Here is a 17,138-nt window from a genome sequence, read left to right as displayed (position 1 = left end):
TTATTTCCCTCTTCATTATGTTCATGTTTATCATGGATTGAATTGTGTCTCCCAAAAGTATGTGTCAACTTGGTTAGGCCGTGATTCCCAGTGTTGTGTGGTTGTCCTCCATTTTGTGATTGATACAATTTTCCTATATGTTGTACATCCTAATCTCTGCCTGTGGTTAATGAGGCAAGATTGGATTATGTTAGGGTGGGATATAACATCCTTGGTCAGCTCATATCCCTGATCCAATATAAAGGGCGTGTCCCTTAGGTGTGGCCTGTACCACCTTTTATCTTACAAGAGATAAAAGGAAAGGGAAGTGAGCAGAGAGTTGGAGACCTCATACCATCAAGAAAGCAGCACTGGGAGCAGAGCATGTCCTTTAGAACCGGGGTCTCTGCCCTGAGAAGCTCCTCAGCTAGGGGAAGATTGATGACAAAGAACTTCCTCCAGAGCTGACAGAGAGAGAAAACCTTCTCCTGGAGTTCATGCCCTGAATTTGGACTTGTAGCCTACTAGACTGTGAGAAAATAAGTTTATCTTTGTTAAATACTATCTACTTGTGGTATTTCTCTTATAGCAGCACTAGATAACTAAGACAATGTTTTTCTTTAACTTCTTGAAAATATTTAAAATAGACTAGTTTTAAGTCCTTATTAGCTAATTCTATCATCTCTGGCACTTCTGAGTCAGTTTCTATTGACTGATCTTTCTCCTGGTTTTTGGTTACATTTTCCTGCTTCTTTGCACGTCCAGGAATTCTTGTTGGATGCCAGATATTATGAGCAATGTTTTGAAGGGTTTTGTTGTCCTCATTTAAAGAATGTAGGACTTTATCCTATAGGCGGTTAAGTTACTTGCTGGCCAGCTTGATTTTTTTCAAGGCTTGTTTTTAAGCTTTGTCAGGGCAGATCTAAAGTAGCCTTTACTCTAGGGCTAGTTTAGCCCTACTACTATGGTGTGAGTCTTCTGGGATCTCTGCTGAATGCCCCAACAAGGACTCTCCACTCTGTCTGGTCAAAACTTAAACATCTCACAGCCTTGGGTGAGCTCTGGGAATTTTTTTAATGTAAATTTTAGGTGAAAGTTTACACAGCAAATTAGGTTCCTGTTTAATAATTTTTGCACAATTTGTTCCATGACATTGGTTACAATTTTCACAATGTGTCAGCATTCTCATTATTTCCTTTCTGTTTGTTCTGTTTCCACTGATCTACCTCCCCTGCCCCTCCTTGCCTTCTTATGTTTGCTTTTGGATAAATATTGACCATTTGGTCTCATATAGTTGATTTTCTAAGGCAGCACATTACTCACAGGTGATATTGTCTGTTTTATAAGCCAATCTATTATTTGGCTGAAAGGTAACCTCTAGGAGTGGCTTCGGTCCCAAGTTCAAAGGGTATCTTAGGGTGATATTCTTTGGGGGTTCTTCTAATCTATTGGTCTAGTAAGTCTGGCCTTTTTTAGAAATTTGAATTTTGTTCTACATTTTTCTCGCTTTCTATCCAGGACCTTCTATTCTGTCCCTGGTCAGAGTGGTAGCCGGGCACCATCTAGTTCTTCTGGTCTCAGGCAGATGAGGCCATGGTTCATGTGGACTATTAGTCCTGTGGACTAGTTTCTTCTTTGAGTCTTTGGTTTCCTTCATTCTCTTTTGTTCCAGATGAGTAGAGACCAATAGTTGTATTTTAGATGGTCACTCACAAGCTTTTAAGACCCCAGATGCTGCTCACCAAACTAGCATGTAGAACATTATCTTTATGAACTATGTTATGCCAATCACTGAGTTGTCCCACAAAACTGTGGTCCTAAGCCTTTTAACCCAGTAAACCAATCCTGTGAGGTGTTTGTATAATCTAGGATGTCTCCATAACTGTGCCCGCTATGTGCTTTATTATATATATGAATATATATGCAGCACACATAAACATGAATATACATATGCCTACAGATACACCTATACATGTACGTGCATGTACTCACATATGCCTTACTATACACATGTATGCATACATATCTACCTATGTAACCACACACATACTTTTTGGTTGTATATGTTACAGCATTTACCAAAATTGTCCCTTATTCTTGCGTACTTCTTAGTGTCTTCATTTGCCTTGGTCAAGTTGTGCAGACTTCCCTCATATTGGGTATTGCCTTTCCCATCACCAAAAATAACAAATGTCTGCTATCTAGAAAGTGATTCCCCCTCCCTCCTCCCCCCATCCCTGGTAACCGTCGAAGAACATTGCTTTCTATGTGTATACCTATTCTTGACGTTTTATAAAAGTAAGACCATACAATATTTGTCCTTTTGTGATTGACTTATTTCACTTAGCATAATGTCCTCCAGATTCATCCATGTTATGTTTCCTGGGCTCCTCATTATTCTTTATGGTTGCAGAGTATTCCACTGTATGTATGTACCAAGTTTGTTTACCCATTCATCTGTTGATAGACACTTAAGTTGTTTACATCTTTTTGCTATTGTGAATAATGCCACAGTGAACATAGGTGCACATATCTCTATTAATGTCATTGCTCTTATATCTCTTGGATATATACCTAGGAGTAGGGTTGCTGAATCATATGGTATTCCTATTTCTAGCTTTTTCAGGAAGCGCCATACCATTTTCCATAGTGGTTGTACCTGGAAATTATTCAACTTAAACTTCCATGGTAGTTGTTCTTTCTCTGGTAGTTTTTCCTCTCCCAGCTTGTGAAGTCTCACCCTACTCTACCTGGTACTCAGCCGAAGACTCACGAGGATCCGTGTTCAGATGTCTGGAACTCTTTCTCTCTGTAGTTTCCACCTCTCTGCTACTCTGAGGATAAGAGACCCACAATCTAGAGCTAAGTGAAATTTTGCAACAAGAATTGTTAGTGTCCATCAGCTGATGAATAGATAAATAAAATGCAGTATATCCATACCATGGAATATTATTTGGCAATAAAAAGGAAAGAAGCATTGATACACCTACAACATGGATGAATCTTGAAAACATTATGCTAAGTGGAAGAATCCAACCACAAAAGATTGTACTGTATAGTTCCATTTATATGAAATGTCGAGAATAGGCAAATTTATAGAAACAACATAGATTAGTGGTTGCCTAGAGTTGGGAGGATGGCAAGTGACTGCTTATGGGTACAGGATTTCTTTTGGGGGAGACAAAAACATTCTAAAATTATATTGTGGTGATGTTTGCACAACCTTATGAATATGCGAAAAAACATTGAATTGTATACTTTGAGTGGACTGTGTGGTGTGTGAATTATATCTCCATAAAGCTATTTTTTTTTTTTAAAGAATCGTTAGCAATCTTCTCCTGCGCTGAAGGAAATGAAGGAATGCAAGGGCTATGGTGAGACAGTAGAGAGGTCTCAGCTTATTATACACTAATATGTGTATATATGACAAGTAGTATTCAGTTGGACTGAAAAATGTGAAAAACGTAGCTAATGGTGGATATTAGACTTGAAATTCATTTGTTCTTTCCTAATTACGTCAGTTATAAGAGGATTCTTGCAAAGTTTTGGTTGAGTGCAAGGCTGAGGTCCCCTCTTTCTAGCTTTCTGTCCTGTTGGGATCTTTGTCAGCAACGAGCATTTATCAAGTGGCCGGCATCTATAGGGAGAAGGAACATTAGGCCATGTCTAGCCTTGCCAGCCCCGACCTCAGAGTTTATGAGGACAGGAGGGCAGAGAATGTCATCTGGCCTCTAAGAACTGTGATGTCACCTTTGTGCCCTCCATGTCACTGTTCTGATGTACCAGAATAAGGGTGACATGGAGGTGAAATCCCAGCCTAGGCTGGAAGAGTAGGCAAACTCTTTCTCTTGACTTTTCTGTTTTCTGGTTATTTGTGCATTTTAAGTGAGTTGTGCTACCTTCGTTAGAAGCGTTGTAAGTTTTCTGTGAAAGAAAATTGTATTACAAGTAGTCCCTGACTTATGACAGGGTTCCGTTCTGACAACTCCATCATAAGTTCGTTCTGACGTAAGTCGAATACCTCATTTATTTTTTTTAGTTTTCATTATTATTGCCTTTTATTATCATTATCTTTATAAATCTGATCTATATGTGTCTTTGGGGATTGGAAACATTACATATAAACTTATAGATATGTTTTTAACATTGTATGTAGTACATACAACTCAATGACCCTATAGGACAATAAAGAACTGCCCCATAGGGTTTCCAAGGAGCAGCTGGTGAATTCAAACTGCTGACCTTTTTGTAGCAGCCGAACTCTTAACCATTGTACCACCAGGGCTGTAGGGTCACTATGAGTTGGAATCGACTCCACAGCACCAAGTTTGGTTTTTGGTTTATGTAGTACATATTACTAATGATAAGAGGTCCCAAAAAAAAAAGAAAAAAGAAAAAAACCAGACGGTAGTAACTGTGTTCGTGGTAAGTCAGGGACGACCTGTATTCAGTTGCAGATTTCTTTCAGGGATCTTTGATAATATGCTTCTGAGTGGATTTTTAAGTTAAGAACTTGAACTTTGCTTAAAAATACTACATGCCCCACTTGTCCTAAGTGCTTTCAAGTATTTTTAACACCTTGTTGACTCTTATCTCTTTCACTGTATATGTTGTTGTTGTTAGGTGCCCTTGAGTCGGTTCCAACTCATAGTGACCCTACTTACAATAGAATGAAATACTGCCCAGTCCTGCACCATCCTCACAATCTTTGCTATGTTTGAGCCCATTGTTGCAGCCACTGAGTCAGTCACTGTATATAAAAAAATCAAACCCATTGCTGTCGAGTCGATTCCAACTCATAGCCACCCTATAGGACAGAGTAGAACTGCCCCATAGGATTTCCAAGGAGTGGCTGGTGGATTTGAGCTACCGACGTTTCTGTTAGCAGCCTTAGCTCTTAACCACTGTGCCACCAGGGCTCCTAAACACTGTATATAGGGAATGTAAAAGACTGCAGTATTTCCTTTTCCAATATTCTGTTTTTCAGACTACTTTTCAGTAGTTCAGATAGATTTGTTCTTCAGATTCTATGGTATTAATGCAGCAAAACATTACCTCAGCATCCAAATTGAACCTAGCCCTCAGCCAGCTAAACCCAGGTGTTGACCTTGGGGGCTTCACATGGCTGGTGCCTCCCTGTGTTGAGTGGAGACAATGCACTCATTAGACTTGATATGTGTGATTTTTCTTTAGGATCATCCACGAAGATGGCTTCTCTGGAGAAGACGTGAAACAGTACAAGCCCGTTGTCTACAGCAACACCATCCAGTCCCTGGCAGCCATTGTTCGGGCCATGGACACTTTGGGCATTGAATATGGTGACAAGGAGAGAAAGGTAGGCCCTTGAGCCTGTGGACACTGTCTCTGTTACCCTAGTGACTTCTCTTTAAAATGCTAGACTGCCTTAAAGGAACTAGAAGAGATTGTTCTGGATGTGAGGAAGAGGGCAGAGCACCAACCTAAGCCTGTATTCCAAGTGACTTGGCAAATACAGTCAAATGGACTTTGGTAACAGCAAACCTCCATGGCAAAGTTGCTAATAAAGACAACAGCCACAGAATTCCAGGGGTTTTTTTGCCAATGAGAAAGGGTCTGGTGACAGTTCTAAATTGGCACTGCCACAACACTGTACAAGTTTGTACAATTAACTGGAACAGAAAAAATATTTATTAAACAAAACCAACTTTACCTGGCCCCCATCTCCCCTCCTTGGAAGAACTTCTGTTGCCTTGTTGAGGGTGGGGGGCAGCATTTGAATTGACTCTCTCATCCTTTACACCCAGGGATGTGTGTTCTGCCTCTCCCGGGTGAGTCTTGAGTCTGAGGCCCTAAGGGGCTCTCCTTGCTGTAGGAAGTCACTGTCCTAGAACAGGGACTGCTTTTCAGTCGTGTTTCCAGGCATCTGATAAGGGGTGAATGGAATAAGTATATAAAAGCTTCTATTTGCAAACATTTGCATTAACTGTAGACTGAACTGCATACAGCTACCCTGGCCAAGCTAGATGGAAAGGAGGGAGGGACGGAGAGTGGGAGAGGAGAAATGGCCTCAGGGAATTCTACCCAGAAGTCGTTCTTTGTCCCCTCTTGGGATTCTGAGTCCCAGCAATGTGCTCCCTGTGACACAGAGCGTGGAGAAGGGGAGCAGTGGAGGCCCCGAGCACCTGGACCCTGCAGTGGAGCCTCTGGACGGAGACCATTAATCTCCTGATTGCTGTGTGATCCCACTGTGAATTATACACATAGCCTGTCTTTGCTAAAAATCACCTCTCTCACAGGAAAACCACCTTCGCCTTCTCTGGGTCTGATAAATCATCCATGACAGACAGCTTTAAATGTAAAATTTAATATTCTATGCACAAAATCCTGATTCCATGGGGCAGAGTCGTCCCGGTTCCAGACATTGGTTCCTCCAGGTCCTGGGGAATTTGGTGCCTGAGAGTGTGTCTGAGGCCAGCCTGGGATGGGGAAGCTGGGTGCAGAAGCTGGTTCTGCAGAGGCGGCACTTTGCCCAGGTGGGCAGGCATTGGTTGGGTCCTAGATCCAGAGCATGTGGAATGAGAGAAGGGGAGCAGAGGGGCCGTTAGTGCTCCCATCTTGGTTCCATTAAGCAGTCACTGAGGGCTCACCATGTGCTGGGTGCTGGGGATATAGGAGGCAGCGCAGTGGGAGTGGTGTCTGGGGAAGCCAGACTGTCTACAAATGCCTGCTCGGATCGTCGGAATTGCGGGATAACCACAGTGCTGCGTTCACTGTAATGGTAACAGCAGCTGTGGGATAAGAACAGCTGTTGTTTAGTGAGCCCTCACTAGCTGACGAGCACTGTGCTACACACTTACATGTATTCACTCATTGTAATTAACTCTGGCTCTAAAGTCCAGAGAAGGAAATGCTGGTCTGATTTTCAGAAGTGGGACAGGCCACAGGCCTTCAGTCTCTCCCTGTCTCCCTTTTGCCAGGGAGGGAGCACAGTTAACCAGGTGACAGACACGGTGCAAAAGGCTCGTGTGTCCATGGCACACCCCTACACGCGCACACACATACACACTTACACAAACAGCATGAGACATCTTCCAAGGGTGTGTGTGTTCACCACTGCCCCACCTCCCAACCAACTTTTCCTTCCCAATAATCCCCTACCCTGATGATAACCCAGAAAAGTCTGTGTGACTTTGGAATGCTTTTCGCCTTCAGTTTTGGAAAACATTAATTGTTCCTATGGGGATTCTTTCCGTTTTATTATCCTGAACAGAGAGATGATTGCTTGGGAATTGCTAGGAATATGATATATTAAGGACTATTCTGCGAGCCTCGGGGGAGCAGGGGCCCCTCTCCAGCTGTTTCTCCTCCATGGGATTGACCAATCAAGTCTACCCTCAAGTAGGAGGGAGGGGAAGGCTCCAATGGAAAGGGAGACAGGGAGTAGAGTGGGGGCTCCTTGGAGAGTCCCCCAGACACAGGAGAGTACAAGTATAGCCCTGTCAGGGCGGATATCCCGGTGGCAGGCAACTAGCCCATCCCCAGGGAGCACAGGCTTATGAGGCATCATCCTCCTGGCTGGCAGAGGCCTCCCAGGCACTTGGGAACCTCTTCCTGGTGTCCTCCCACCTGTGAGGAGCAGGAAAGGAAAGTTAACCCAAGACTCAGGCCAGAGTGACCCGGGCAACTGGAGAAGGTGTTTTCTGGGAGCAGATCAGCATGGACTCGCAGTCTGTGGGGCCTGGGCACATCACACCCTAGGGGGAAGGGAATGGCCATCGTCCCCTCTTGTCAGGTAGACAAACAAGGCCTGAGAGGCCCACAGTGCCTGCCAGTATAGGGTGGCAGCTCAGAGCCAAGAACACCTCACATCCCCCATTCCCTTTCCTCGTTCTCAGGGAGATTTCTGTCTAGAGGTACAGAGAGATGGCAAACAAGTCAACAAATAGGTAGCTGCGATCATCTCAGATAATGGTAAACACTGTGAAGGAAATAAAACAAGTTGATATGAGAGAGGCTGATTGGGGCAGAGGCAGCTACTTCAGATTGGGTGGCCAAGGGAGGCTCCCCTGAGGAAGAGACACAGTAATGAAAACTGACCATGAGGGAACAGAAGGTTCCAAGCAAGAGGCCCTGAGGAACGAGTGAGTGAGCCTGGTGCATTATGGGAAGAAGAGAAAGCCTGAACTGCCCTCTAGGGGGAGGGCCTGGGCCCTGGGGTGTTGGGTGCCCTCCAGCTAGGTCTGCATCAGTGGGTCAGTTGTTGATGCCCACATGCGCTGGCCTTCAGGGCTGGGTCTCCAAACTCTTCCCTCTCTGAAGCCCCCAGGGGCTGCTTACCTGGGGGATCTGCTGTTTAGATGTCGAGGGACCTGTCCCATGCAGTGTGGACCCAGATTTGTTTTTTGGTCTCTAAGGAAAAAACAACCTTCCCTCTCTTGCCTTTCTCATCTCTACCACCGTCTGCCCACCCATCATGGGGTATCTGGAGGAAGCCAGCCCCACACCCAGCACCTGCTTGGGCTGGCCAGCTTTGCACTCTCCGTACAGAAAAGCACCTAAATACTTCCTTGCAGTGCCTCCGTCTCAGCCACTAGAACAGGTGCCCCTGACTTCTCCTGTTAGCGCCCACCCAGTGGAGGGGAGGGCTGACTGGTTTCTCCCTTGGCCTCGCTGTGATGTGGACTCACTTTAGGCCACATGATTGTGCCTGGACCCTAAGCCTAAAAGAACCTCCAAATGGGGCAAACAGCAGGGGTCCTTTATGTTAGTTTGTGGCTTCCACACCCCATGCCCCAGCCTCATCAGACTACAGACCTCTCCCTAAAGACACGACATGTTCCCAAGCTTCCAAACCTTTGCTCAGTCCATACTCTGCCTCTAATGCCCTTCTCCCCTTCTCTTCCTTATGGAATTTCCCCCCATTCAGTAAGGACAGCTCAATTTCCATCTCTCCCTTCCCCCTGACAGAACAACACTGGTCAGTGCCTTCTCTCCATTGAGCACTTAACATTATGCACAGGTATGAAGATTGGTGGCTTGTGTCTCTTTCCTTAAAGCAGTGGCCCATGTACTTTAAGGTGGTTAAAGGTGAGCAGTTAATGAAACCCTTGAATCTTCTCTCCAGAACAATGTACACATGCACATATTTAGGAAATTTTACATACAATTTCAGAGGGTTCTAGGCCCCTTAAAGCCCACCCATGATGAGCCCTAGAATGAGAACATCTTCATAATTTAAGGTCTTTTCTTTGAATCACCTCCTTCCCCCAACAACCAGCACAGTGTTCAGCACATAGCAGGTCCTCAAAACACCCCTTGAGTAGAATGACATGGCTACCTTTGCCAGTTCTCTGAGAAAAAAAGGAAAAGTACCTGTAATTTCATCACTAAATGAACAGGTGTTGATTGAGTGCCTGTTTTGTGTAGGCTTTGTACTAAGCCCTGTGTAAGGATTCAGAGGCATGGGAGATGGGGCCTTTAAGGAGCTGGTCATCTTCTTGAGAAGATGCCCACAAGCTGAATGAGCACAGTCATTCCACCAGATGGTCAGGGGAAGCTTCATGGAGGAAGTGAGGCTGGAACTGTCCCTGAAGCATGGTGTCTTAGTTATCTAGTGCTGCTATAACAGAAATACCACAAGTGGGTGGCTTTAACAAACAGAAATTTATTTTCTCACAGTTTAGGAGGCTAGAAGTCCAAATTCAGGGTGCCAGCTCTAGGGGAAGGCCTTCTGTCTCATTCGGCTCTAGGGGGAAGGTCCTTGTCTCTTTTCAGCTTCTGTTTCTTGGTTCCTTGGAGATGTCATATGGCGTGACATCATCTTCCTCCATCTATGCTTCCTTGCTCCTATGCCTAAACTGCTCCTTTTATATCTCAAAAGAGATTGACTTAAAACACACCCTACACTAATATGACCTCATTAACATATAAAAGAAAACTCATTCCCAAATGGGATTATAACCACAGGTATAGGGGTTAGAATTTACAACACGTATTTGGGGGGGTGGGGGAGGACCACAGTTCAATCCATAACACATGGGTATAATCTGACAGGTGAAGATGCAGGTGAGGAAAGGGGCTTGAAGTGAGGAAAGAACATGAGCAAAGGCAGTGGGTTGGTAACGACCAAAGGAGATTTGGGAAGCAGAGGCCAGAACAGAGGACTAGGGTATGGGAGAAGGTGTGGGGAAGATTAGAAAACACAGTTACGTCCAGACTTGGTGGGCCTTGGAAGGCATGCTGAGGAGTTTGGGTTTCATCCTGTTGGCAATAGGCAGCCACTGATAGATTTGAGCTAGGAAGGGATGGGATGAAAGTGAGATCTTAGGAAGATTGTTATATGGCATGTGCAGGGTGGACTAGTTGGGAGAGAGACTGAAGGTGGAGAGGTAGGTTAGGAAGCTACAGCAATAGGAGGAAGGGTCCAGATGAGGGCCTGGAAAGGGAGGGGAGCAAAGTGAGGTGTAGTGTAGTGACAAAAGAAATAAGGGGGTCTGTTGATGATTAATTGGCTATTGAAGTGAAAAGGATAAGGAGCAGGAAACTGAGACTCTAGTGTAACCAGCCTGGATGACTGGAGCAAAGGTGAAACCTCAGGCCACAGAAGACAGGAATCATGTGAGCCACAGATGATGAATCTGATCTAAAACCTAATGGCTTTCCAGGTGGGAGTGATCAGTAGATGGATTCAGAGAACTGAAGCTCCAAAGAATTAATGATGATAATAATAAACCCAAAACAAACCCATTGCCGTTGAGTCAATTCCAGCTCATAGCAACCGTATAGGGCAGAGTAGAACTTCCCCATAGGGTTTCCAAGGCTGTGATCTTTACGGAAGCTGACTGCCACATCTTTCTCCCGAGGAGCGGCTGGTAGGTTCAAACTGCCAACCTTTCGTTTAGCAGTAGAGCACTTAACCACTGTACTGCCAAGGCTCCTTAATGATAAGAATGGCTTTTAATTTTTATGTGCCAAGGCCTGTTTTAAACAATTAACATGAATTAAATTATTTAATCCTGACAACTACCTATGCAGCGGGTGCTATCTTTATCTCCATTTTACAAGTGAGAAACATGAGACACAGAGAGGTTACGCTCCTTGTGTAAGGTCATGCAGTACAAAATATATATGTATATAATATAGATATGTAACCCTAATAAAACCATAACCCATGTGGTTCAGGTCCAGAGCAGAGTCCATTTAAATAGACATGGTCGAATCAGGCAAAACAAATCATTAAAAGAATCCCATTCTCTACCCTAAGTCTCTCTGTTATTGTTAGTTGCCTTCGAGTTGAGCCCAACCCATGTGTACAAAGTAGAACGGCTCCATAGTGTTTTCAAGGCTGTGGCCCTTTCAGAAGCAGATCACCAGGCCTGTCTTCTAAGGGGCCTTTGGGTGGGTTTGAACCGCCAACCTTTCTGCTAGTAGTCCAGCGCTTAACCATCTGCACCACCCAGGGACTCCTAAGAATATGAAAACGGACCCACAGGACACCTCCCACTACCCTTCTTATATATCCTTTTCTGTCTTGCTCATGACTGTCTCCATGACTCTCTCACCCCCATTCTCTTGAGCTGCTCATCTCCCCAAATTCCCCACAGACCCGCTCCTCTACCCTGCAAGGCTTTCCCTCTCTGGTCCTCTATCCCCTTTTCCCTCCCTCCCTCTTCCATCTTCTTCCCCCACCCCCCTTGCTCCCACTTTCTGTCCCTTTCCCCATCTCTTCTTCTTTCCATTTTTCCCTCTCTTCTCCCCCACTTCCTCTTTCCCTCTCCTCCTCCCTCCCTCTCTATCCGCCTTTCTCTCTCCCTCCTTTCCCCTAGCTCATTATCACGTAAATTGTCTTAACCTTCTAAGCTGAGTCTTTCCCCTCCTCCTTCCTCTGTCCTCAGCCCTGGGTCTGCATCTGCATGACAGAAGAGTGGAACTTGTCTGGCCGAACTGGCCGGAGCTCAGACTCTGGAAGAAAGGATTTAGGAAACCCGACAATTACAGGATTAGAAGGTTCCTTTGACCAGTGGGGGATGGGGAAAGTCTGTGAACCATCCCATGTTATTAATTTTATATGCAAACACATACACACACATATATATAGGTATATTTATGTGTGTATATGCTTGCACATGTAAAATATATTGTAAGCTAATAGGACAATAGTGAAGAAATAATGCCTTGAATTTGTATGAGACTTTATTCAGTCGAAAATACTGTTTATTTTCATGTTTTCACCATTGGTCGATATGCTATTTCTCTTACTTTAATTATAAACTTCCTAAGGACAGAATAAGGAGCCCTGGTGGTGCAGTGGCTAAGCACTCCGCCGCTGATCGAAAGGTCGATAGTTCGAACCCATCAGCTGCTCTCACAGGAGAAAGATGTGTTGTCTGCTTCTATAAAGATTACAGCCTTGGAAACCCTGTGGGGCAGTTCTACTCTGTCCTATAGGGTCATTATGAGTCAAAATCGACTGGTAGCAACAGTTTTGGGTTTGGCTGGTTTTGAGGACAGAATACAGGTCTTACTCATAGCACAATGTCTGACACAAGAAGTATTGGATACTGGGTTCAAATTCCAGCTCTACCACCCACCAGCTGTATGACTTTGGGTAAATTATTTAATCTCTCCAAGCCTCAGTTTTTTTGCCTGTAAAATGGGCATAATCGTAATACCATCCTTAGTCATCTGCTGTAGGATTAAATAAGATTAATGCATGAAAGGTGCTTAGGATAGTGCCTAATGTATAGAAAGTTCTCAGCACGTGTTAGCTATTGTTTTTTCATTATTTGTTTAAAAATATTATTATTGATAAATTATCCTCACCGCAATCTAGTGAAGAATGGGTAGGGTTTTATCTGCTCTTTTCAGGTTAGAAACAAAGGCCAAAACCCCGGTGCCGTCAAGTCTACTCCAACTCATCTCACCCTATAGGACAGAGTAGAACTGCCCCATAGGGTTTCCAAGGCTGTAATCTTTAGGGAAGCAGATTCCCAAATCTTTCTCCTGCAGAGCCACTGCTGGGTTTGAACTGCTGACCTCTTGGTTAGCAGCTGAGTGATTAACCATTGCGCCACCAGGGCAAAGAGCACTTAATCAGCTGCCCACAGGTCACTGCCCTAAGCAGGACTGTAGGTCTGGTGCTGGCTGGATTGTTGTCCTGTGCTATTCTGTCCCACCAAGGGGCTTCATTAGGAATGTCCCTCTAGAGATAATGGCAGCTCCTTGGGGAAGCGGAATCAAATTTCACACTTGGTTTCCAGAATGTCATTGGATCTCCTCCGGTAAGAGAACTCTTGACATTTAAGTCACGCAGTGGAGAGCAGAACACCATCTCTTCTTTTGTAATCATGGAAATATTGTGGCACCATGTCTGCAGCGCAGGGCTGCTCACCTTGTGGTTTGCATAAATTCCAAAACAGACAAAAACAAGGATGCTATCTGGCCTGTATCGGCTTGAGTTCTCGGGGCCCTAGATACCTCAGTGGTGGTTGTCAGATCTGATGGCGTGGGAGGAGCTGAGAGATGAATGCCCCATGCTCCCTTCACCCAAACCTGAGACCAAGAAGAGGCTTCCACTCGGCAGCAGCACATACACCTGCCACGCGCTGGGCACGGAAGCTTCCCTTATACCAGACCCAGAGCCTGGCCCTGCTCCGACCCTTTGCCTGCCCAGACTATTAGAGGTTGAAACACCTCTATTCAAGACCATCTAGTTCTCCAAAATAGGTCCCATCTGTTCCAAACAGGGAAGGGACTTGCTCAAGGGTAATACATGGCAGACCTAGGAGTCGAACTTTAGGTTTCCTGAACCACTGTTCGGTTTTCTGTCCATCTCACCAGGCTGCCTCAAATCACCCAGCCTACTTGGGGCCTCGTTTTCTTCATTCGTTCAGTAGGGTGGTCAGTTAGTCATTCCACAAACACTTACTGAGCACTCACTTTCTGGCAGCCAGTGCACAAGGTGGCAGAGGTGGGTACGAAGATGAAAAGATCAAGGGGCTTGTGGTCTTGTGCAGGAGCTCACATCCATAAGATGAGAGGGTGGACGCCTTGACTTCCAAGGCCTCTTCCAGCTCTGTCCTCGCAGCAGCTCTCCAGGACTCTGAGTGTTGTGGGCAGAGACAGGAGTCTTGGCTTACTCCATCTCTTAAAGTTAGGTCAGCCCTTCTCCCCATGGTCTGAGGCCAGATCAGGCCCAGGCTCCTGGTTTAGGGATGGGTATCCTGCCACAGGGAGCTCAAGACCTGGCCACTGGTACCTTGCCTTGGGTGACAGGGTCAGTGGCTCTTCCTGGCCCTCCTCTAAAAGGAAGAACCAGCTCAAAGAAACAGCAGTTTTCAAGATGGGAAAGGAAGAGGAAGGACTGAAATCTCAACTTCTTCAGGTGAGTCTCAGATGCCCCTGCCTCTTGAGTCTTCTTGAGCTTCCTTAGCTAAGAATGATTGCTCCCTCCTCTCACCCCTGTCACTCTTGAGCTCTACTCCCAGCTGTTTCATTGTTGTCTTACCTCTGCAGCCAGACAGCAAGTCTGGCAGGACAGGGGACCCTGGCTTGTTCCTCTGTGTGCTCCCCACACCATCATGCTCAGTGCCTAGCAAGGGGCTCAGTGAATAGATGAGTGCATAGTGAGTCCATGCATCCAACAGGTGTGCCTCCTCCAGGCCCAGCGCTGGGCCAGGTGCTAGAGGTCTGCCTATGACCAGAAAAGACACAGTCCCTGCCCTGAACAGACCCATCATGGAGAAAGGAATGAAAGATGCAGAAGATGCTTCTTTTCATGCCTTCATGATTCCTTCAACAGCCAGAGCAAGGGTGGTTGGAGCAGCCCCCTGCGCTCACCCCTTCATTGGTCTAGGCAGGCATTCATGCAGTGGTAGCAAGACCCAGACCCTGCCCTCAAGGGGCACAGGGCCTGGCAAGGGAGGCAGGCATGCCAATAGATGGCTTTATTTTTTTTTTTTTTAATGAAAGTGCAGCAGTGGGCACACTGAGAAAGTTCCTCTTGAGCAGCACTGTGATTGAGTTGTGAGAGCTGGATTGCTTAAGTTGAATCCCAGCTCTACTACCTGCTGATTGTGTGATAGTAGACAAGATCTTTGCGCTTCACATCCTCATTCATACAATTGGATGATGATAATGAAGTTAATAGTAATCACCTGCCTCCTTGGAGTGTCTGAGAATTAAATGACTCAGTAGGTTTAAGCACTTAGAACAGGGCCAGACACACAGTAGGTGCTCAGGAAAGGTTAACTAGCAGTAGTATCATTTGCCTGGAAGCAAAGTGACACCTGCCTCTGGCTGATTAGGCATTAGCCCGAGGAAGGGGACAATGGTGGCGGGCCCTGCCGACAGAGGACAGAATGAGCTAAGGAAAGGTATTTGCAAGGGTACTGGGAGCATGGAGGAGGAACATGATTTTTACTCAGGTTCTTTCCTGTTGAAAGAACTGTTGTCAACTCATCCTAGAGAAAGAGTGGAAAGGCCAGAATAGGCTTGGGACAAGTCCACTTCTTACATGATTGGCATTGAATGAAGAGGTGCTAATGAGGGGAAGAAAGTACCCATTGAATGAGGGTTTCCCCAGCTGAGTTTTGGGGCCTACTAAGGGCTAAGTAGAGAACCTTTTGTCTGAGCTGTTGCTTTCTGATTCTTATAAAATGCAGAGCAATCCTCCTGTGTTGAGAACATACTGAGGTGTTCCTTTGTTGATGGAGGGTCACACTGTACCTCTGAGTCCTCTCAGTGAACGTCAGCGGTTGTTGTCCAGGCCCAGACATGAAGGACATTCCTATAGGAGGCCAGGCTGAATATGCTATCCCCAGGGCACTCTGGGAAAGTCGCTTTTTGGACTAAATTGCAGGAAAAGTGTTTCACTAAGGAGAAAGCTCTGATGCTTCCTGCCTTGAGTTCTTTGATCCAGAGGCACCATGCCAAGCTTGAATATGCTTCCTCGCCTTGTGCTTCAAGAAGCAGGGCGCAACCTGCCATTATAGTTGTGGAGGTTATTCTAAGTATTGGGATTGGGTCGTCAAGGTCTTAACTGTAAATGGTAAGTGCTTTTCCTGGAGCAAGTCACTTAACTCTGAGTTTCGCTATGTAAATTAGGATGCATTTGGCTGCAAGTAAAAGAAAATCCAGCCAACAGTGGCCTAAACCATAGGGACAACCATTGTTAACTAGAAGAGAGTCCTGAGTCAGCGGTTCCAGGGCTGCTTCTGTAGCTGTGCAACATCAGGGCCTGGCCTAGTGACTTGGTGGTCCCTGGGTGCTCATGGTCCCAAGATAGCAAGTGTCACACCCTCACACAGCTGAGACCAGAGGCAGGAAGAAGTGAGGCAGCTCCAGACTTCTTAGGCCACAGTGACCTGCACCTAGCAACAAGGAAGGCTGAAGAAAGCAACAATGTGGCTTTTTTGGCTACTCTATTGAGACACACAGGCCAGAGAGAAGAGGTCTGGGGAGAGCACCAATCATCCTTAGCCACACCCCCCGTGAACTGTCAAGAGAAATAACAACACAAAAGTGGATGTACCGAGTCCATGGGAAGCCCTGTGGATGGGTCAGGAATGGTGATGGAGTTTTTGCCTGAACTAGAATATCATCCCAAGGGGCATCAAGAGAGGAAAGCAGCTGGTGGCAGGCAACTCCTGGCCTCACCAAACTGGTGGCAGGAGTCTGGGCAAGAATGTCCAGATGAGTCAGGGTAGGGCTCCTGAGCGCAGCATCATCAGCCGACTGTCCACATCACAAGCCCTGGCACCCTCAGCCGTCTCCAGCAGCCAGGCCTCTCTGGGCTTGCTGGTCACTGCAGAGGCCCCAGCCAATACCTGGCCTCCCTTGGGCCCCCCTAACTTCCTGTCCGTGGCATGCAGAGTGGAGCGGGTGTTCAAGGCTGGGCTACCACCCATTTTTGCATTACCTGTAGAAAGGGGTATGGAATTGAAAAGCAGAAAGGGGAAGGAAACTTAAATGAAATCTCCAACAAACAGTAAATGAAAACAGCAGGCGACGATGCCATGGGCTCTCTCTCACCTGTGCTCTTTCTTGCTCTCTCACTTGCTCACTTACACTCCTTTCCTCCGTCTCTGTTGCTGTGTGTGCAGTCCAGTCAATTCTGACTCTTTTTTTTTTTTTTAATTGTACTTCAGGTGAAGGTTTACAGAACAAATAGTTTCTCATCA

The 17,138-nt window shown here is 45.8% G+C and overlaps 1 protein-coding gene across 3 annotated transcripts in view; it reads left to right on the top strand.

The window, feature by feature from the left end:
- Positions 1-17,138, top strand: part of GNAO1 (G protein subunit alpha o1) — a 179,071-nt gene that overhangs the window by 85,210 nt on the left and 76,723 nt on the right. For all 3 annotated transcript variants that reach the window (XM_004371574.1, XM_023726891.1, XM_004371573.2), the window contains exon 3: positions 5,173-5,314. In XM_004371574.1, the coding sequence (XP_004371631.1) occupies positions 5,173-5,314 (142 nt within the window). The remainder of the gene's footprint in view (positions 1-5,172; positions 5,315-17,138) is intronic.

The sequence above is a fragment of the Trichechus manatus genome, unplaced genomic scaffold (genome assembly GCF_000243295.1).
Source record: "Trichechus manatus latirostris isolate Lorelei unplaced genomic scaffold, TriManLat1.0 scaffold00014, whole genome shotgun sequence".
Lineage (NCBI taxonomy): Eukaryota > Metazoa > Chordata > Mammalia > Sirenia > Trichechidae > Trichechus > Trichechus manatus.
Note: the sequence above shows the minus strand (reverse complement) of the source record. Positions and strands in the feature narration are given on the sequence as shown.